Source organism: Columba livia, chromosome Z (assembly GCF_036013475.1).
Source record: "Columba livia isolate bColLiv1 breed racing homer chromosome Z, bColLiv1.pat.W.v2, whole genome shotgun sequence".
Lineage (NCBI taxonomy): Eukaryota > Metazoa > Chordata > Aves > Columbiformes > Columbidae > Columba > Columba livia.
In genome coordinates this window covers 18638971-18661533 of record NC_088642.1, presented here as the reverse complement: position 1 = coordinate 18661533, position 22563 = coordinate 18638971, and the positions used below count along the sequence as shown (strand labels likewise).

The following is a 22563-nucleotide window of genomic DNA, read 5'->3' as shown; positions in this document are numbered from 1 at the left end:
TTTATTTGTCCCATAGCTGTACAAATGCAATTGCTCCAAAACAGGGAAGCACAAGATAAAAATTTGAAAAAAACTGCTTTCTGACAGCAAACGTAGACAAGTGGTTATGCCTTTCTCTGCCCCAAAATAAAATTATCCTAATTTAGAACAAGAATAATATGTGCAGCCTAAGCAATTTTATTAGTTCAAGATAAAATCACTGTTGAAGATTTTCATTACCTGAGGTTAACTGCAGTTTTTGTGTATCAGTAGCCTTAGTGTCTTTTTCTGATACAACTACAATGAAAGATTACAGTATATGATGATGCAACTTCCATGAGCTGAATTAAAAAATTGAATCTGGAATGATAGATTTAATTTGGAATTCAAAAGCCATCTAATGGAATTCAATCTGAAAACAGAGATATCTTAAACTTTAAACTGAGTAGTTTATCAATTAGTAGTTATTCTGTTGACCTCAGTGGGCCCATTCTTGTGTGTAGAGTTAACCTCTACTTACTGCAATTACATAGTTCCACAGCAAAGTATGTGTTCCTTTATTAATGTCACCTAACAACACTTAGGATTGTATATTGATATAACATATAAGTAAACCCCCCAAATAATTTAGTACAGCAATACGGTCTGGTGGTAGTGGGTTTTTTGTGTTCATATATCAATAAAGAGGTTCAAATGTAATTCTGTTACACTTCTTCTATGGTGTGAGCTTAGCTCCATATTTGGCAAGAACAATTATCCATATATTTGTCAATGAACTTACACTTAATTTTGATTTGTAATTAAATTTTTAAATTACCTGATTTTTAAGTGTACTTAAAGTAGTTTGGACTCCTTTCAAACCATTATATTTTTGTAATTCTGAATGGATTTGTATAATACTGTGTGTTTTCCTTTTTTCTAAACATGACAAACCTCATAATTTATCAGTTATTGTCATGACTTGAACTTTCTACAGAAGGATACCACATACTTTTAACAAATATAATGTTTCATGGTAATTCTCATAGAGAGAGAATATTCATCAAATTAATTGTCAGCTTTAATTTACTTCCTTTGCTATAGAGTCATAAAATCATTTAGGTTGGAAGAAACCCTCAAGATCACAGAGCCCAACCATAACCTAACTCTAGCACTCAACCATGTCCCTGAGAACCTCATCTACACTTCTTCTTAACACCTCCAGGGATGGTGGTGTTTCCCTGGGCAGCCTGTTCCAGTGCTTCACCACCCTTTCTGTGAATAAATTTTTCCTAATCTCCAGTCTAAACCTCCTATGGTGCCACTTGAAGCCATTTTCTCTTGTCCTATCACTTGTTACTTGGGAGAAGAGACCAACACCTTCCATGCTACAAACCTCATCTCAGGTAGCTGTAGGGAGCAATAAAGTCTCCTCTCAGCCTTCTTTTCTCCAGACTAAACAGGCCCAGTTCCTTCAGCCACTTCTCATAACACTTGTTCCCCTCACCAGATTGATTGACCTTCTCTGAACTCGCTCCAGCACCTGAATGTTTTGCCTGTAGAGAGGGGCCCAAGATTGAACACAATATTCAAGGTGGGGCCTCACCAGTGCTGACTACAGTTGCACCATCACTTCCCTAGTCCTGCTGGCCACACTGTTCCTGATACAAGCCACGTTGCTGTTGGCCTTCTTGGCCACCTGGCCACACTGCTGGCTCATGTTCAGCCAGCTGTCAGTCAGCACCCCCGGATCCTTGTCAGACAAGCAGCTTTCCAGCCGCTCTTCCCCGAGCTTGTAGTGCTGCCTGGGGTTGTTGTGGCCCAAGTGCAGCACATGACACTTGGCCTTGTTGAACCTCATACAACTGGCCTCAGTTCAATGATCCAGCCAGTCCAGATCCATCTGTATGGCCTTCCTGCCCTCCAGCAGATCAATGCTTCCTCCCAACCTGGTGTCATCTGCAAACTTACTGAGGATGCACTCAATCCTCTCATCCAGATCATTGATAAAGAGATGAAACAGAATTGGCCCCAATACTAAGCCCTGGGGAACGCCACTCCTGACGGGCTGCCAGCTGAACTTGTCTCTGTTTACCACAACTCTTTGGGCCTGGCCATCCAGCCAGTTCTTTACCCAGTGAAGAAAATGCCCATCCAAGCCATGAGCTGCCAGCTTCTCCAGGGGAATGCTGTGGGAAACAATATCAAAGGCTTTACTGAAGTCCAGAGAGACAACACCTACAGTCTTTCTTTCATCCACTAAGTGGGTCACTTTGTCATGGAACAAGATCAGGTTGGTCAAGCAGGACCTGCCTTTCATAAATCCATGCTGACTGGGCCTGATCACCTGTTTGTCCTGCACATGCCATGTGGTGTCACTCAGGATGATCTGCTCCATAACCTTCCCCAGCACTGAGGTCAGACTGACAAGCATGTAATTCCCTGGATCCTCTTTCTAGCCCTTCCTGTAGATGAGCAGCACATTTGCCAACTTTTAGTCAACTAGAACTTCCCCAGTTAGTGAGGACTGCTGATAAATAATGGAAAGTGTCTTGGTGAGTACCTCTGCCAGCACCCTCAGTACCCTTGGATGGATCCCATCTGGCCCCGTAGACTTGTGTGTGTCTAAGTGGTGTAGCAGATTGCAAACCATTTCCACGTGCATTGCTGGGGCTTCATTCTTCTCCCCATCCCTGTCTTCTGGCTCAAAGGTCTGGGTACCTGGAGCACAACAGGTCTTGCTATTAAAGACTGAGACAAAGAAGGCATTTAGCACCTCAGCCTTTCCCTCATCTTCTGTCACTATATTTTCCCCTGCATCTGCCAGAGAAGAGATTTTCCTTAACCCTCCCTTTGTTGATGATATATTTATAGAAGCAGTTTTTGTTCCCTTTTACATCAGTAGCCAGGTTAATTTCTAGTTGAGCTCTGGCCTTTCTAATTTTCTCCCTGCATAACTTCACAGCATCCTTCTATTCCTCTTGAGTAGCCTGACCCCTCTTCCAAAGGTTATAAATTGTCCTTTTATTCTCGAGTTCCAGCCACAGCTCCCGAGTCAGCCAGGCTGCCTTCTTCCCCGCCGGCTCGTGTTCCAGCATACCGGGACAGCCTGCTCCTGTGCCTCTAAGGTTACCTTCTTGAAGAGAGACCAGCCTTCCTGGACTCCTTTGCCCTTCAGGACTGCTTCCCAAGGGCCTCTGCCAACCATTCTCCTAAACAGGTCTAAATCTGCCCTTCAGAAATCCAAGGTAGCAGTTCTGCTGACTGCCCTCTTTACTTCTTCAGGAATAGAAAACTTGATCATTTTGTGATCGCTATGCACAAGGCTGCCTCCAACTGTCACATTACCCACAAGTCCTTCTGTGTTCACAAACAACAGATCCAGTGGGGCCCCTTCCCTGGTTGGCTTGCTGACCGGCTATGTTAGAAAGTTGTCTTACATATGCTTCCAGAGCCTCCTAGACCGTTTCCTCTCTGCTGTGTTGTATTTCCAGCAGACATCTGGTAGGTTCAGGTTCTCTACATGAACAAGGGCTGGCAATAGAGAGACTTCTCCCAGCTGCCTGCAGAACATTTCATCTGCTTTTTCATTGTTGTTGGGTGGTCTGTAACAGACTCCCACCAGGATATCTGCCTTGTTGGCCTTCCCCTTGTTTTTTAACCATATACACTCAACCTTATCATCACCTACATCAAGCTCCTTATCTACAAGCATGACAGTAGGATTTGCTCTGCTTTGTTCATACTTATTCATGTTTTAAATCAATGTTCATAAACCGATCTTACAGATAGGAAGAAAAGCATTCTGTCGTATAACATCCTGAATTTAGCATAATATTATTTAGTCATGTAAATGCATATACTGCCTCACAGCCTACCTAGAAACAAGAGTGGCAATTCCTAAATTTTACACTCCAGATATCAGTAGTAAACATTAACCTGAATTCTTAAGGAAAAAAAAATAGTGTCCAGTAGTCTAGAAATACAGGAGAGTAAGCACCATATGTACTTCATGGAAGTGTCAGTAAGCTTAAGTATTTTATATTCAATATATTAGATTCATAGTGCTATGACCCTTTTTTGTCCAAGGAGAGCTATATTGGAAATATTGGGATCATGGAGATTAATATCCAGTGGCTTTGGTAGTCAGGAAGCTAGACATCGTATAGGCAAGGACTCCTTAGTCTCTTGTTCTTTTATAGGACTTCAGCTAGAAGTAGGTCATAGTCTGTTTTGAAAAGTCGTGGAAGAAAAAGTAATGTCTGAGTTTTGTATTGCGCTTTCAGTAACTAACAGTAGTTCTAGTTTTCAGCTGTTTCTGCAGGAATGCATCAAGAGAAATGAGATTACATGAGGTAAAATCAAAGTCTTCTAGCAAAATTGTGCAGTGTTACTTTCCATTTCTAATCTCTTAGAAGAAGACTAAATTTAACAAAGCCATTCACAAGTACTGTTGGATGTATATGGACTCCTGTATTACTTTTAGCATGCCTTCAATTAAAACTCAATTAATACAAGAAAGTAGACCGTTTGCTTGCTGTTAGTCAACAAATGGAAAACTCAAGCATCCACTCTTGGGCCATGTGCTTAAAGTTATGAATGTATTTTGTAGGAATACACATTATAGTGAGGAACACAGAAGTTGAATCCAAGGCAATCTTTGTTTCAGATGATTTGAGTAAGAAGCTAAAACCATTGGTTGAAGAAGAAAGGGAATTTATTCTGGATTTGAAGAAAAAGGAGTGTAAAGAAAGAAACTTTGATTATGATGGAAGAATCAATGCATGGGATCTTCATTATTATATGAACAAGACAGAAGAGCTGAAGTACTCCATAGATCAAGAAAAGCTGAAGGAATACTTCCCAATTGAGGCTGTTACAGAAGGCTTACTGAATATTTACCAGAAACTACTGGGACTTGTATTTGAGCAAGTAGAAAGTGCTCATGTTTGGCATGACAGCGTTACTCTTTATACAGTAAAGGATAATTCAACAGGAGAGATGTTAGGGCAATTCTATTTGGACCTTTACCCCAGGTAATTATGACAGTGTTTACTTATCTGTTTAAAGTTGAATTGATCTTAGTGGGTTGCTGATGTGATTGAAATTAAATGCATTTGGAAGTAAATATTTATCCCACTGACAAGGCTATTACTGTGTTCATTAAATTGTCCTCTGAACTATTTTCAGGTTTTTTACACCTTTTTTTTTTTTTTTTTTTTTCCAGTACTACCATGTTTCTTGCTTTTATTTGGTTTGTGAAACATTACCACTTCATTCATTTTCTGTAGCATTGCTGTCTAGTCAGTTGTCAATAATTTTTTGCCTCTATGAACTTTTCTCCTCCCTAACTGTAATACTGTCTTTTACTTTTCATTTACGTTGATCTGTTGCTCCCGTCTGTTCAGATCAATTATATTCCATTTTGCAAAGTGATCCTAGTTTCTCCCAGTTCCTCTTTACACTTTCTGTGTGTATTTTGTACTCTGTCCAGGCTATTAAAGAAAATATCAAAAAGATCGGGACCTTGAAATGTACTTCTAGGTTGATCTCTGTAGCTCTCCAGCTCTCTTTGTAGCTGATTACAGCATCACCTGTGTTCTGTCAGAGATTAGGAGAACTGACTGATTTTACAGGATTTATTCTTAGCTAGTTCTTTTTGACTGTTTCTCACCTTTTTTTTTTAAATTATTCTTTAGTAATTTATAAATCGGCTGATACCCTTTTAAAATATGAATTCATTTAAGATTTCTCTGGTTGAGAAAATCAGGTTAATCAATACAATAGTACATAAATTGTTCTTTTTAAGATAGGCACATTATCTCCATCACCTGTTTATCTTCTCCCCACTTTCTGCATATCATGTGAATTGCTGAAGCCATCTGTTTATAAGACTGCTGATTTAACTACCCAGTTAACTACTCAGGTTTAGAGCAAAAGTTTTGAAATAATTTTTCTTTAAACTTTTGGATTACACAAGATATGGAGTAAACTGCATTCATTTGTCTCCTGTAATTAAAGAAAAAATTACTGCTTCAGAAGACAGAACATAGTCCTTCCTGTTACAGTAGCAATTTAAAATGGAATTGAAATCTAGAGTATATATACTTTCAATATTTGAGTAAAATCAAATTCTTGTAAATGCTGCTGTGAATCTTACTGATGTAAGTACTGGTTTTGTTTCCCTTGTGCTCTTAACAGGATCATGAACTTAGTGAGTCTTAGAAGTCACGAAAAGATGTAATTTCTTTGTGTAGAGCTTTAAAAATATACTGACTGATTGTCCCTGTTCTTGAATAGGCTTCACCATTCTGGTGAGCAAGCTTGTGGTTTGAAGATACTTTTTGATATATTTTATCATACAGAGAAGGAAAGTATGGGCATGCAGCGTGCTTTGGTCTCCAGCCTGGCTGTCTTCTATCTGATGGCAGCAGAATGATGTCTGTAGCTGCTCTGGTAACCAACTTCACAAAACCAGCATCAGATCACCCTTCATTGCTGCGACATGATGAAGTAAAGACTTACTTCCATGAATTTGGTCATGTAATGCATCAGATATGTGCACAGGTTAGTGATGTTTCAATTCCAGTGTAAGATTTATCTCTTTCTTCACTGTCTCAAAGCAAGGTATAAGACTGTTTTGGTGGTTTCTAATTTTAGTAAACCACATATACAGTTTTTTAGTTATTTTTCAAAGTGGCAGGTTGGCTTTTTTTTTGTATTGGTTTTAATTTTTATTTGAAACTATAGCAATGAATACATCTTCTTATGAAAACATTTTGATAGGAACATATACTTTTGCATTTGCACCATGCAAGTACCTGTGAACTGTGAATAAATCCATGTGTAAGGTGAAGACGATGCTCAGTGGTGGCTTCTGTTACAGCTGTCAGAGGCTTTTTGTTACTTGTAGTAGCGTGCTATATATTAGAAGCAAAAATAAGTTATTTAGTACTCTTGAGAGCTGTCACACTTGACATAAAAAGCATAAAACTGGTCTTCCCTGAGCTATTGTGTTTTCTGCTCTCCTGTCTGAAAGCTGGCATTCTCATAGTGACCAGAAAGAACTGAAGGTATTCTGCAGATTTTGCATCAGGGTCTCAATAAAATTATAAAATTGCTGTTATCATTTTTACATACATGTAAAGTTGATTCTGCCAGCTGATAAATTTATTATTGGCCTAATGAAAATTTTGTATTTCAGAAAGACACGTTTCAGTATTCATGCACCAAAAACTTTGCATAATTATCTACAAATCCAGACTTTATGTAGTACTGCTTTAATCTTTTTAAACAAATACCAAATAATAGAATCAGAGAAATATGACACACATTGGATTTTACTTCTTGACCTTGTTCCTAGAGACTATAACTGGAGAATAAAGAAACAAAGTCATAGAAATCCATAGATTAAATCCAGAATTAAACAAGTTACATCCAAGCAAACATCGTAACAAGTAGCTAGACTAGTTTAGATATTTTTGTGTTATGTTGCAGATAGAAATAAAATAATTGTTTGATCATTTTCATCCTAAGTTGGGTGTTTCTGAGCTCAGAAATGGAGAAATAAAATCTGTGCTTTCTTTTAAACTACCTAGAAGATAGTTTATAAATTATACACATTCAGCATTAGTACAAAATTGACCACAACATTTTGATAACCAATGAGAATGTGGCTGGGTGTTGCACAGCCCATTCTGGGCAGCCCAAGCCAACAGTTCCATTGCTTATGTATTTCACTTGCTGTGGAATTGCACACAGGTCAGCGATGCCTGCTTTCCAGCTGTCTCTTCCACTGCTTAGGTGGTTTCTGCATGCATAGCTACCATGCTTACTGCTGCTGTGTTTTATGTAAATTGTTATTTGCACACCTGCAAATAATGTGCTACTCCTTCATAAAAACATCCTGTCCTCTGGGATTTCTGTGTGCAAAGCACTATCTTGTTTTGTATGACGATTTGTTTAAACGTGTTAAAACTTGACACTTAAAGGGTGTGCAGGGATCAGACTGGGTGGGAATCTGTGAGCTGCTGGTAAAGGTCAGCTTTTGGAGATTCATCCTCCTTGTAATGTACAGGGGATCCACTGGAAAGTGAGATATCAGGGCAGAGAGGGGATCTGTTGATGGTGTTAGGGAAGGAAAGCTATTCAAGTACCTGAACTAAATGTCCTAATATTTTTTGTTAGTGTGATGCGGTTGTGTATGGGCAAAGGAGGATATCTGGAGGCCAGCTCTTGCGTTTCTCTTGCCTTTTACTCCAGCCACTTCTATCACCATTTCTTTCCAGCTGATACTTCCTAGCTCTTATTCGTAGCTGCTATTCAATATGTACAGTAAGAAGTGCTAGCCTGTTAGAACTATGGATCTGAGTAGCCCACAAGTGGAAATGAAGGCAAATGTTTTCTCCTTTTTCTGCTGTTCTTCTGAAGACATGAGAGAAAGATAGATGCATGTGACATAGCTGTCAGTTCAATATATGTCCTACATTATATATGAGGTTTTTTTATAACCCTGCAAGAAAGTAAGTTCAAAACCCAGTCCTTTGGTGGACATTTATTCCCTGATGGGTAATGGAACCTGAGGATATTTAGAGCTGTTAGAGAGGGAATTTGGGTAATTGAGAATTCTGTCTTTCTTTTAGTACTTGAAATGTTTCATTATAATGTTGCTGAGAAGGGAAGAACAATAAAATTGGGTTGGCAAGAGGAGGTAGGCTTATTACAAGACAAGGGTGCTGTGAGACCAAGTAATTTCTATTGTCATTTGAACAACTGTCTTTCTAAAGTGACTGTTTCTTTCTAGATATATTTAGGTTTGGAGTATATTTTAATGAAGATCTTTAACTGCACAAAATTTTCTTCAAAATTAGTATATGAAGGGGGCTTTTTAAACATTTAGTGATTGACAACACTAAAATAAAAAATAAGAAGTTCTGATGTGCTTGGCTTTCAAAAAGAACATTACTTTCTCAGTGACTGAGTGTCAGACTTGGAGACTTTTCACAGATAAAGTTGCTAGGATTAATTTATTTCAGGTCATGTATTAATGGCTCAAAAATTGTGCTATATGTTAACCATATGCCTTATGAATGAAGACAGTTAACACAAAGCTTAATAGGATAAGTTGGTGAAGTAAAATCTTTGAATCAGTGCAGTAGACTGTAATACAACCATTTTGTAAGTGTGTAATTGGAGTTTATTATTTTACTTTGGGGTAATATAACAAAATTCTATAACAATTTACAAATTATATGATTGCCATAAGACAGCACAGAAACATTCATATTGCTGTGTTAACCTGAAAGGTAAAAATCAGTAATATTAAGAAAACCAAATTACTGTTTCATACCAGTAGAGGATGCAGTAAATAACCCCGATGTAATCTATTTCATTGCTTGATAGTAGTCTAACATTTGAATTTTTGTTCTTCTTTCTTTAAAATTATTATTATTGACCTGTTCAGTTTATTACTTTTGCTGTGAGTAATACTGAAATTTTGGCATCTGAAAGTTTATATTCTGCTAGAAATCCTGGCTTCTATTTTCATTTAATACAATGGCTTTTCCTTTTAGACTGATTTTGCTAGGTTTAGTGGAACTAATGTGGAAACAGACTTTGTAGAGGTACCTTCACAAATGTTTGAGAACTGGGTGTGGGAAAAAGAACCACTACAGCAAATGTCAAGACATTATAAAGATGAGAGCCATGTTGCAGACACTCTCCTTGAGAAACTTGCTGCCTCTAGACTGGCTAATACAGGTATCTCTCCCCCGTCTCTCCACCCACTATGTGTATAAAAATAAAATTAAAAAAAACCTTGGTGGGAAAAATTAAAGACAAATATAACAAGCCCATTACTTTTCTTCTGTGTGTACACTTATCACTGTCTTTCTGGGTTTATTTGCATGAGTACCACCATAAGTAAGGGCTATGATGACAGATTGAACAATAGCAGCTCTGATTTTCCAGGCTGCCCACAGGACTAAAATACCTTTGCATTCCTCTCCATGTGACTTTTTTACCTACCAAATTTGCTCACTTAAAAGTAGGTGTGGAGGGGAAGGTCCTGGGTTTTCTGACGTGGGTTGTTTTGGTGGTGGTGGGTTTTGTTTGTTTTTATTTGTTTCTTTTCTGCTAGCTCAGGCACTGTGCATGAACACAGTATCAGTTTTTCTACATGTATCATCTACATTTGATTTGCATATGACACTTGACAGACATGAAAGTTGATTGCAAATTTACTGAACATACATAACATATCCCAGACAGAAATGTTGTAGTCCTGCATTGTTCAAACCACCTCTTAGCTTCTTAATCCAGAAGCTTAAGTCCATGTTCTCTGCCTTCCCAGCAAATATGCTGCCCTTCCAAACTGAGGTCCCAGTTCTCTTCTCCTTCCATGTCTTGTTCCACGTTATGATCTCCAAACCGAGACTGTAATCTCATGTTTTGTCATCTCATTGTTATTCTGTCACTCTCACCCCACTGCCCACTGTCTTACCCATTTATGGTACAATTTGTCATTAAGCCAGTGCTGTTTATTTCATACTGCTTCCCTATCCTGAACCAGAAGTTCCTGTCCTTCTGGCTTGTACAGACATCATAGCTACATAAGCATTCCGAATGAGTGAAGGTTCATATCTTGTAGCTTCTTCAAAAAAGCCTACACAGCTGCAGCACCAGTCTTTGCTGTTCCTTGAATTGTCACAGGGTAGATATACTTACTGTTATCTATGCGAGCCCTGAATGAAGTTATATACTGGAAGTGAAGACAGCTGAAATTTTAATTTTAAATACTGAAATTTGCTTTTAAAATATCTGCTTTGTTTTGGTTTTGTTCTGTGAGGAAAATTCCATTTGAAAGATGGAACTTATAATGACAATTCCTTTATTAAATATATGCCTCTCAGCTTCTCATAATTGAAGCAGTTTGATGGAAATTACATAACTCCAAGTGTTTTCCATAGTTAAAATTCTAATAATTTAGGATGCATGTTGAGATCTTTAAATGAAAGGTGCTAAAGAAACTCCAACTGCTTTGATGATAGTTAATTAAATATTCTTACCCAAATAGGCCTTTTAACACTCCGCCAGATTGTTTTGAGCAAAGTTGACCAGGCACTGCATACAAAACCATCTGTTGACCCAGCAGATGAATATGCCAAATGCTGTATGGAGATTCTAGGAATTCATGCCACCCCAGGTATGTCAGTATGAAGCTTTTATATAACATGTCCAAAAGCTTTGATTAATCATGCCTTTCTTTCCCAATGCTTGGCGTAAAAAACAAAACAAAACAAAACCTTAGTTGGTGTTTATAAAATAATCTGCTTTATGAAGCTGAAATAATTGCTTTGAAAGTTGAGGAGATTTTAATGATCTCTTCTGAAGAAAGATGAAGGTAAATATAAAACTTAACCTTTTTCAGGTTATATTTTAGAGTGAAATGATTTGAATACCACTTTAGATGTTCTATCACATCTGTATTGGACATGCAACTAGCCTAAAATGGGAAACTGAGTTTCCTTTTTGATCAGCTGAGTATGGCGAATTCTTTTAGAGGTATACTCAGACCCTTTATGTTAGAAATGTCTTCTAACAGTTTAGAAGTCATTTATACAAATTCCTTATTTATTCTTAAAGCTGAAGTACTGTATACATCAAATAAATAACTGTGTTTGATCTAAGTAAATTAATGATAATTTACTTTTCAAGGAACAAACATGCCAGCTACTTTTGGACATCTGGCAGGTGGATATGATGGTCAATACTATGGGTACCTGTGGAGTGAAGTGTTTTCTATGGACATATTTTATAGCTGCTTTAAGCAAGAAGGAATATTGAATCCAAAGGTAGGTGATGAATACTTTTCACTAAAGACTCTTGTTGTACTTTGTCTGTGAAACCACATTTATTACAATTATAATCCATAGGTGCAATATCTCAATTACTTCTTCTGCACCTGTCAAGTAATAATAAAAAAGGGTGTGTAAATAACATAATTACTTTGGAAAATAATATTAAAATTTTTGAGAGTGTTTGGATTTTAATACAATTCTCACATAGTCATATACTTAATATTATGTTATGACACTTTTAAGACATTCTATCAAATTGATTAATGCCTTTATCTTTAATTTTAGACTGAAAAAACATATTCCTCCATTGCAAGAGCAGATGCATATTCTGCTGCTGTGAAAGCTGTATCGTAATGGTGCTCTATTTCCATTAATAGTACCTCAAGTGTATGGTACTTTTATGTAGGTATTATTTAGAAAACGGAATCTATTTTGACCTTTCACAACACAGTATAATTAGTATTTTTTTTTCCTCTTTGGTTTTGAAATTCAAGTCATTGACATGTTCTAGATTTATTGAACTTTTTTTTTTCCTTGTGTAATTCTCCATCCTCTTCTGTCTCAGCAGAAAGAAAAGGTAGTTAACAATGTGGTTAGTAGTCTTGCCTTTTTTATTTTTCAGATATTATAGTATTAGGGTTTTGAGTTGAGATGGTGCATTTCTGTCATGGAAAAGACCTTTCATTTTTCCTGATCCTCTTGTCTGTCTTCTGCATTCAGCAGCCAGCACTGAGAGGAATCCAAAGAGGAGACAGGGTAGGGGCTAGAACACTGGGGCAGTAGTAAGGCCAGTAGAACCCAAAAGGGGTTTTATGTAGAAAAACAGCAAACTGAATAGTTTCAGAGAAGAGATGACGAAAGGTTTGGAGGTCAAGACTGATCTTGAAATGCTAGGGATTCATGACAGGTAATGAGAATGTTGTCATAGAATCACAGAATGTCCTGAGTTGGAAGGGATCCACAAAGATCATCAAGCCCAACTCCTGTTTCTGCATATGACAACCCCACAGTTCACACCATGTGTCTGAGGGTGTTGTCCAGTCTCTTCTTGAACACTGTCAGGCTTGGAGCTGTGACACCTCCCTGGGAAGCCTGTTCCAGTGCTCCAGCTCCCTCTGGGCGAAGAACTTTTTCCTAATGTCCAACCTAAACCTCCCCTGGCACATCTTCCTGCCATTCCCTCGGGTTCTGTCATTGGTCAACAGAGAGAAGAGCTCAGTGCCTGCCCCTCCTTCCTCCCCTTGTGAGGAAGCTGTAGCCACCATGAGATCTCCTCTCAGTCTCTGCCTCTCCAGGCTGAACAAACCCAGTGACTTTAGCTGCTCTTCATATGGCTTCCTCCCCAAACCCTTCACCAACTTTATATTCACTCATAAATAAGAGCAGAAGAAATGCCAATTTAAATGAGAGAATAACATAACTTTTTGATAAAATGTTGTTCATATGGATGTCAAAAAATGGCATTTGAGGAGGGGTCAGACTTGCTGGATTTTTTTAACTGTTTGCAGCTGGGAGAGGTGGATAAGGGTGCTGGTGCCAGATGTGTGGGACTTTGTGTCAGTTCATTGTTCTGACATGCACACACCCCTTCAGTGTCTTCACAGACCTTTTTTCTGTTAGCTTTACTCCCTACTCTTAAAACTCTTTTCTGAGTGATCATATAGTCAAAACCCTAACCTATAGTTTGACAGAATGGCTCTGTGACCAGTGTTTCTCCTGAGGGATGAAAGTGCCTTTTATTCTGATTTTTGGGTGGTGATTTTTGTTTTCTTTGTCTGTGTAGGGGATGTGCTGAGAATAATTAAATTATGCTAGGAATGAATGTTTGCTATAGTGTAGCTAAAAGGCAATTAGTGCCTCTTTGAATGTGAAGACTGCTATCCAGGCTAAGAAGTAAGAAAGAAAAATTATTAATTTTGTGTGTGTATATCACTCACTTTCTAGCATATGTGTGTGTGTGCACACTTCGCTTGAATGCTGATGTAACTTTAGGGGTAACCCCGTGGAGATTTTCCCTCCCTCTTCAGAGCAATGCTATTGTCTCAAATTGGTTCTCCTCCAACTCATTTTTCCTTATTTGCATTTTGTGTAAATGTAATAGAGTTCCACAAGATGGGACAAACAATCTTTTTATAAACAAATACTGGATACCAGTATGATTTTTGTAGTTACTCGTACTTTGTTATATGTAGCTTTAGACTAGTCTTCAAAACAGCAGGAGAGGAAAATGGTTATGGTATTATGACTAGGGCATTTAGAAATTTGGCTTACCTCTTCCTGTTACAATAAAACCCTTCTTCCTGTTTTGAGCAACAGTTATAGAAACCAGTTTCAGAGACTATATTTATAAAGTCTTTATCAAACACACAACTCTAACTTCATTGGTTGTCACACTCCTCAATTCTTGCACATTATCTGAGATAACCCCTGTTCTCCCTTGAACTGAACCATGTGCTGGCTGTGGAGAGACAACAGCCAAGAGTCAAGTCTCCTCAGAATATGCTTCTAAACTGCAAGGAACAGTATCTTAATTTGCTGCCAATATTTGGGAAACTGACACAAATAGTGAAGTATAAGCAATGCTTCAGTGATTTTTTTTTTTTATTTTTGCATTTTAGTTTTTCCCAGCTGCTAATTCAGACAATGTCATTGGTAACACAATTAAGTCATCAAGGTCCCTCAGTTATTAAAGGACTTATGCTTGATTTTGGAGTACAGCTATCAGGAAGTGGTGTAGTCCTGTAATCTCATAGCTTTTACATGTGGGGGAAGTGTTATCTGTGTATATACAGTGACTAAAAGGAAGACCATTGTTTTCTTCAATATCAAAAGCATCTGGGACATCTGCATGCAAAACAATATTTTGTCATTGAAAGTCATCTCTCAGAAGACAAAATTCTCCAGATACATTTTTTTAAAATATGACCTCCTGTTAAGAAACTCTTCATTACCTACTGTTGTCTCAGAAGCTAGCTTCATTCTTTTTTAAAGGAATACATGTTTCTTCCTGAAAATAAAACCTGAGTTAAGTCTCTGTTACTCCAAGATACTTTATTATGGGAGTTAGATCTGTTTGTATATAATATATATACTATTGAGCATATAATATGTGTGTATTTGCCGTGTCATTCCTCAATGCTATACCTATCTCTCTCTGAACTATCACCTCTGTTCTCCAAACAGAAATCATGAGTTGAGAGAGGATGGATATTAAATTCCCTTTTCCTACCAGTCATTCACAGGGACAATCACTGAAGACTATGTGGAGGTTCTGTGTATGTTATACTTTATAGAGTGTTTTCCAGAGAAATCATTATTGTAACTTCCAAAACAGTGTAGAAAAAGGATTTTTTCAAGAATAGGTTAAACTTATGCTCTCTTGAGTTCTTCCAGCAGACCTAAATTATAGTTGTGGTATATCCTGATTTGGTATTAAGAAAATCTGGAAGTAGGGAAGGTGTTTAATCATGCAGATTTTTAAGTATGCAACAAATACAGAAAAGAGTCAGTTCACAAGATAAGAAATACTAATGTTCTGTTTCACCTTTTGTCAGGCTGGGATGAAATACAGAAATCTAATTTTGAAACCTGGAGGATCTTTGGATGGGATGGATATGCTACAAAATTTCTTGGATCGTAAACCGAGCCAGAGAGCTTTCCTATTGAGTAAAGGATTGTGTGTTCAGTAAAATTATGGTTCCTTTGTAATGGCGTATGAATGAGCTGGAAATGTCAGTGTATTTAACATTTTAACTGTGTACTCAAGGGAAATTGGGTCACTTTTTGATGATTTTTTTTTTTTTACTTGCATAAATAAAAATAACTCTTGAAGTTGCATAGAACCACAAAATTCAACACAGCAGGGAAAGAAGTGTGAAATGTGCAAAAGCTGAGGGATTTGGATTGTGCGTTTTTTGAATTGTTATGAAATAATACTAACCAGTATGGGGACTTGATGCCATGTTTCTCTTTTAATAGATGCACTTGAACTATGTCTTGTGAATTAATTTAAAATCTGGAAGGGGATAAAAGGACACTACAGCAATAAAAGAAACATTCATTCTTATTCCATATTCTTCTGTTGTATTAATGGCTCACAAATGTCTTTGATGGAGAGGAAGTGTGTTTGATTTCATCATGGTTTGAGTTGTCTAGCTTCTTGACAAATTTCAAGACTGAGAACCTGCTCCAAACATATTGTGATACTTTTAGGCTTCATTTTTATGCATGTTAAATTCTTGTATCATTTCTAAACTTATATAGTATAACTAAAAAGAAAAAAACCCTACAATTCGAGCAACCATTTTTGTTCCTTCATTGAGGAAAAACAGCCAAAATCCATGACTTTGGCAGTCCTTCCATCACTTTTGCTTTTTTGTTGATGATCACAAATCAGGTCTTTGTTTTCCAAATTAGATCAACACACCAGCACTGAAAAGTTATACTTAAACATCTATAATGGGTTCAGTGGTTTGTGCAGTATTTTCACAGTATCACAGTATGTTTGGGATTGGAAGGGACCTCAAAAGATCATCTAGTCCAATCCCCCTGCTGGAGCAGGAACGCCTAGGTGAGGTCGCACAGGAACACGTCCAGGCGGGTTTTGAATGTCTCCAGATACACATAAGGAAGGAAGGAAGGGAAGAAGATGTCACCAGTCGGAATGGTGAAAGTCAATCCGAGATTTTTCATATTCCTTTCTGGTGTGGCATGCACAGGTGCTACAAAAAAAAGCTGCATAGATTTAATGAATTCAGCCTTGGGAGTGTGAAAGTGATGGAGGAATTATTTTGCAGTTTGTCCTCAAGGTCAGGAAAAACATGTTTTACAAGCCAACTCTCCACCACCCAAATAGAACTGCTAATCCAAGTGCACTTTTCTTGTCTCTAGGTATCATACCTTACTTTCGTTTCAGTAGTAAAACATGTATATAAACAAACATTAATTTTGGTTATTAGCTAATATATTTTAGACATTTGAACCATAGCTGTAAACATCGTTGATATTTTTTTTTGTTCAACCACAAAGTGAGAAAATGTGCTTGGTCAACTCTAATGACTTCCTCTTTTTCTAGCAAAACAAAACTGAAAGCATTGGGTCAAATCTATATGTTTCAGGGAGAAAAAACCCTCAGTTGTGAATGTTGAGCTGAAACTTTATTTCTGTGTCTTTTTATTTCAAAGCATTTAAAGTGGGGAAGTGGGAAAAGGGGAGGAGCTTAATTGGGTTTTGAAATGGAAAATTTGGCAAGACTTATTTTTGCACCATACTAGTTATAGATGTGAGGAAACATTAATATGTTTGTAGCCAAAACTTATTAACTATGTAGTCTTACCAGAGCACATAATTAAGTCAGTTCTGACTCTCATAGGCAGTTATAGTTTTAGACCCCAGTTCTGCTGGGTCATGAAAATGTAATACATGAAAATCACATAAATTGAAACATCTTTAACAGTATTGAGAACAGCTATAAAGGAAAGCTGAGGAAACTGGCGGATGCAAAATTATCCTAAAACCTGTGAATTTTGCTTAGGTTTTTTCCTTTCACTCTGTAGTGATAGCTCTGATGAACTAAAAAATATACTAAGGGATACTTTCCAAAAACAAATCTGCAAATCTAAGTTTTGGAATCTTGTTTAAGAAGTAAAATGCAGTTTTTATTTTACAGCTGGTAGGCATAATTCCACATGAGGGAGACCTTTCTCTGCATAAAACAGCAGTCTCAGATCAAAGTGGCTAATTGCAAATGTAGTAATTCTAAACAGAAATATGTGATGATAAAAAGTTATGTGATGATTTAAAAGTTAGGTTTAGAACAATGCTGATGGTAATAATGATAATTTCACTGACATATCTTTTCCTATTTTGTATGTGAAAACACATACATGATTGTACAGTGTTGTTAGCATTGGGTGGATATCAGTGCATGTAGGTGGGAGAAAAACCTAAACCACACTGTGACTGCAAATTAAAGTGTTACGTTCTATATCTGTCCCAAAGAAAAGGAATTTTTCAAATTTGTTTTTGGAGAAGCTGGTTCTGTCAGTCTACATAAGGCAATAATTAAGGCAGATCATCTTATGGGTAAAACTGCATGTAACACAGAAGGCTAGCTGGTATTTTCTGAAGTGCTTCTGGAACATCTTAATGTGGCAAACTTGTCTGCTAATTTTTATATTGGCTTCATGGAGCTTTCTGATTCAAACATACATTCACATTCCTTATTGTAAAAGCCTGACCTTGGAACAGAAAAGATAACCTGAAGAAAGACATATTTTCTGGTTTTGCAGCTCTCTGTAATAGGCATTAAACTTTGCCTATATAGGAAACAAGTTATTCTGACACTATTCCAAGGCTATGACATAAAGTTCTCCAAGGAAACAAGGAACACTTCTGCTTTTGAAGCATGAGTTAATTGCCTTCTTGCTACACAGAAATAATCACATACATTCAGATGTGCCAAGGGTTAGGTATCTGGCAAAGCCCAGCTTATTAGAATTGCTAGGCCCATGATTCTACTGAATTAAATTTCAATACTGAAAGGCTGTGTTTACTCCAATCCAACTTTAGATTTTCACTGTAAGAAATAAAAAAGTAACTTCCAATCTTAGTCTGTAACAAAAAGCTGCCTTTTCAAGTTAGTATTTAGGATTAATCTTTTTGCTCTGTCAGAAATTCAAAGTGGACTTTGGCTGCCTTCACAACAAAAGCTTCAAAAGAAAGGGAAAGGGTAAAATGGGAGACTTAGGAGGGAGTGGTGTTAACCATTCAGGAAGTGGATAACAGACAATAGCTTTCTTATTCTGCTGATTCACTGCAAAAGAGAGAATGGGCTGGCCATGCAACTAGGTCACAAGGTGGCTGGATGATGGCGTCAGCAGCCCCTGCTGTTAGTTCTCTGACACAAGTGAAGCACATGGGTTGGATTGCTTGCAAGTCATTTGATCAAACCTAGATGGTAGAAGCAGTCAGAAGAAAAAGTTTAAACTTTGGAATAAGCTGGAGAAGAGTCTGAAGAAAAGTTTAAACTTTGCTCTCTGATCTGTGGTGGTTATCAGTTGTTATGCTGACATAATAAAGCAGGCATTATGACGTAGATAGTCTATGTTTGTAGATACAGGTGTAGTATTGACTATGACTTGAGCTTCTAATACTGCCACAGTTGGCTTTCCTATACAAATAGCTCTCAGTCATATGTTATTATTGTAAATATAAAAACATTACAGGAAAAAACCTTCCCCATTTCAGTCAGTAATCAGGGTCAGTCAACTGCTGACCTTGTTTGACAAACAACTTTGTTAAACCCTGCTTTAACAGATAATCAGCCAGCAGCTAATTCTAATGGCTGCAGTCATTTGATATGGGAGAAGTAAAATTACTGCAGCAAGAAGTGAATCACAAGGTCAAGATCTCAGCTTCCTCTGAAAAGTGAAACAATTTCTAAACAATCTTCAGAGGTAGCGGGGGGGGGTAGTTGAGTTAAATGGAGACTCCTGGAGGGATTTTCCAGAAGCACAAAGCTGCTTGCATAGCGAGTGGTTACTGACAAGCATTAGAGAGACTAGATATCAGGGCGTTATGTGGCAGCACAAGTGGAATGAAAAGGAAGGAAAGCAGTAGGTGGAAGAATGCAGTTGGAGAAGGGTGTTTTGACAATAGTCATAGGAGGGTTGGAGTGGGTGTCAGAGTCGGATAGCAGGAAAAAGACAGTAGCTTAATGCATACTGATTTATGAAAGGCTACTGAATGTTTTTCATTGCTTCATGAATTAGAAACCAGACATACTTGTCTGTGAATAGATTTCTTTAACTTTTTATCTGCATGCTAAAGAACATGAGATTATGCACCAGCTTGTTGCTTGGATACTTGTGCTACTTCCTGACATCTGGACACTAATTTTTGTTTCACCACTATTTTCTCTATGAATATATTTTAAATAATAGTTTCCCATGGTGGAAGGGAAAAAGTGTGATGTTATGGGGGACATTCAGTTTGTGCGACGTGTGCTGGAAATCCTGTAGAGCTCATCATCATTAGCCATTGTAAAAAGTGTAGGTGATACAAAAGACGTGGTACCAAACAACAATCAATTTTGGACCTAATTAGGATAAAGACAAATTAATTAAATGAATTGGAAGTTAGTGGTTGCCTAGAAACCAATAACCATGACCTAATTTTCTTCAGTATTGATTAACAGAAGAAAGACTCCACCAATACTTGCTTGCCATTGTACTCCTGATGGATTAAAAAGGCTAAAGATATCATTGCTAAGAGAACCTGTGATTAAAATTATTGGATGAAAAATTGTGAATGAGAAGTGATATGTCTTTAAAACTCAATTGTCCAAAATCCCACAATTTCACAACTTAAAAATTTTTGAGAATAATTCTAAGAACCAGTCTGTTCACCAGTAAAAACAGCAATTAAAAATAAACAAAATAGAAGCAGGGGATTATAAAATGAGGAATTGTAGAGTGTTAAAAATGATAAAGAAGACTAAGTCTATCAAAGAAAAAAAAGACAGAGTATGAGAGGATTATAGGAAAAAAAATTATAATTTAATGTACTAAGAACTAATAAATCCCTGTGTTGTTACAGACCCTTTAGTAGATGGAAATGCTAATATTGCAAATGACAAAGAGGCAGTGTGTAATTGTTCTTTCTCTTCTGCATTTAGAAAGAAGCAATATGATGTAATCATATCATATGAGAACAATTAGGTATTTTCCAGTCCATTATTAAGTGAGGAGGATATTGAGTAACATCTACTAAGAATAAACTTTTTTACATGAGTAGGATTGGATAACTTGTGCTCTACAAACCTACACGAATTGATGGCTGGGGATTTTTTGCCAGTGCTGTTAATCTTGGGATACCAGGCATATGCTATTGTACTAGAATAGTGCTAATGAGTTCCAGTGTTCAAAAAGAGCAAATAAGTAACTATTGGTCACAGCTTGAAATCTGTCTTCAGCAAAACGGTGGAAAAGAATACATATGGTTCTGTTGCAGAAGAATTAAATAATGAGTGTAATTTATAGAGTGCAAGTGATTTTATGAAAAAGAAGTTTGCCAGACAAGCCTGATGTAATAATCTATGGTCATTACAAGTTTGATTAAGGTGACCGTAGAGAGATTCACGTAAGGGGTATTTGATTTAGTGCTGCATATTTTCATTTGAAATAACACTATATTGTATCAATAGAGAATATGGAAAATGGATTAAGAACAGCTAACTGTTCTGAGAGAGCACTTGTTGGTGTATAATTACTATTGAACAGGGTACAGTGATCTAAGTACTTCAGGGATCAGTAGAGGACAGTAACATAAAATCACTGGTGTTAGTTTCTAAGTAAGTGACCAAAAAAAGCAGTCACACAGAATTATCTTGAAAGCTTTGGGTGTTCAGCCTATACATTTCCATAGCATGGTCCAAGTAACATGTAACATGCCTGTAGTAACTAAAAATGTAGGTTAGAACTACAGTTTGTTGTATTCCAGAACACACTGACTTCTGAAAGTACCTAAAGGCTGGTTGTGGTACTCATTTCAATCTGAGTTGTTATGAGACTACAGCAAAAATGGTTAAGCAATCTCATGATGGATGAGTGCAAGAATATTACGTAAGAGCAGGTTACCGATGCTATTTCTGTATGCTGTAGCAGTAAAATGGGCACAGTAACTGCACGCGGTTTTGGCCTCCTGGTTTTTAACTGTGCCTAGTAGGACTTGTTATTCCAAATAAACAAACACTTCTGTATGTAGAATAGAGTTGAGCTGTGGAGCTCCTTGCCAATAATATTGTAGAGGTGATAGGTATACATGGTTTCAAAATGAAACTCAACAAGTTCTCTTGAAAGAAACCCATGGAGGGTATTTAAATACATAAAACCTCTGTCATCCTCAGGAAGTCCTTGCAGAGCAAGATGGTGGAGATCAGAAGAACGTCAAAGAGAACAGCATATATCGTGGCCCTATTCACACTTCTTTCAAGCATCTGCTTTTAGCCACTGCTAGATATAGAATACTGTATCGATCATCCTGCTGCCTGATCCAGTATGGAAACTGGAGAAAGAGCAGAAGAGGGCTGCCACAGAGCTTAACTGGGAGCTAGAGAACTTTTAAGGGAAGGCTTTTAAGAGTTTTATCTCTTCAGCTTAGCACAAGAATAAAATTATTTTGTGATGACTTAATTATAGTCTCTAGGCATTGCCATTACATATTAAAGGTTCTTTAGAAGGAGAATATCAGTTGGAACATGAGGCAAATCATTTCAAAGAGAAAACAAGCATTTTTAACTCTGAAGGAGACTAAATATTGAGCCAAACCACTCAGAAAATGGGTAGAGTTGTCACCTCTTAATGTCTTCAAATCAAGCTCTTCTAGGAGGTATGCTTTCACCAAACATAACAAATCAGACTTCATTCAGAGTAACTTATAGAAAATGAATGGCTGGTTATATACAAATCAGGTTGATTTAATGGACCTTTTCTCTTTTAAAATTCTATAGTTCATAAACATTATCTTAACAGATTTTTGTTGCATGTTTATGCAGGGCAGAGTTGTAAAACTACCCAATGTAATTCAGTGCCAAGGACTACTTGCTTTCTAAACCACTAATGGAAAGCAAAAGCAAATGGAGAAAGTACTTTTAAATTAAGATGACATTTAACCTGAAATAGTTTCATTTAACTGCTTAATTGTGGGATTTACAAGCTTTTATAAGAAAACTGAGGAGACAAATGTT

At 37.2% G+C, this 22563-nt stretch overlaps 1 protein-coding gene across 4 annotated transcripts in view; it reads left to right on the top strand.

Moving 5' to 3' along the window:
• NLN (neurolysin) overlaps window positions 1-15882 on the top strand; it is a 41801-nt gene extending 25919 nt beyond the window's left edge. For 2 of the 4 annotated variants that reach the window (XM_065047467.1, XM_065047469.1), the window contains exons 8-13: window positions 4628-4994; window positions 6324-6525; window positions 9531-9717; window positions 11033-11161; window positions 11674-11810; window positions 15371-15882. In XM_065047467.1, coding sequence (XP_064903539.1) covers window positions 4628-4994; window positions 6324-6525; window positions 9531-9717; window positions 11033-11161; window positions 11674-11810; window positions 15371-15505 — 1157 coding nt within the window. In that variant the 3' untranslated portion in view covers window positions 15506-15882. Of the gene's footprint in view, window positions 1-4570; window positions 4995-6323; window positions 6526-9530; window positions 9718-11032; window positions 11162-11673; window positions 11811-12101; window positions 12219-15370 lie in introns of all 4 variants that reach the window. The other 2 variants (XM_065047470.1, XM_065047468.1) reach the window with 2 other exon arrangements.
• Window positions 15883-22563: the final 6681 nt, after the last annotated feature.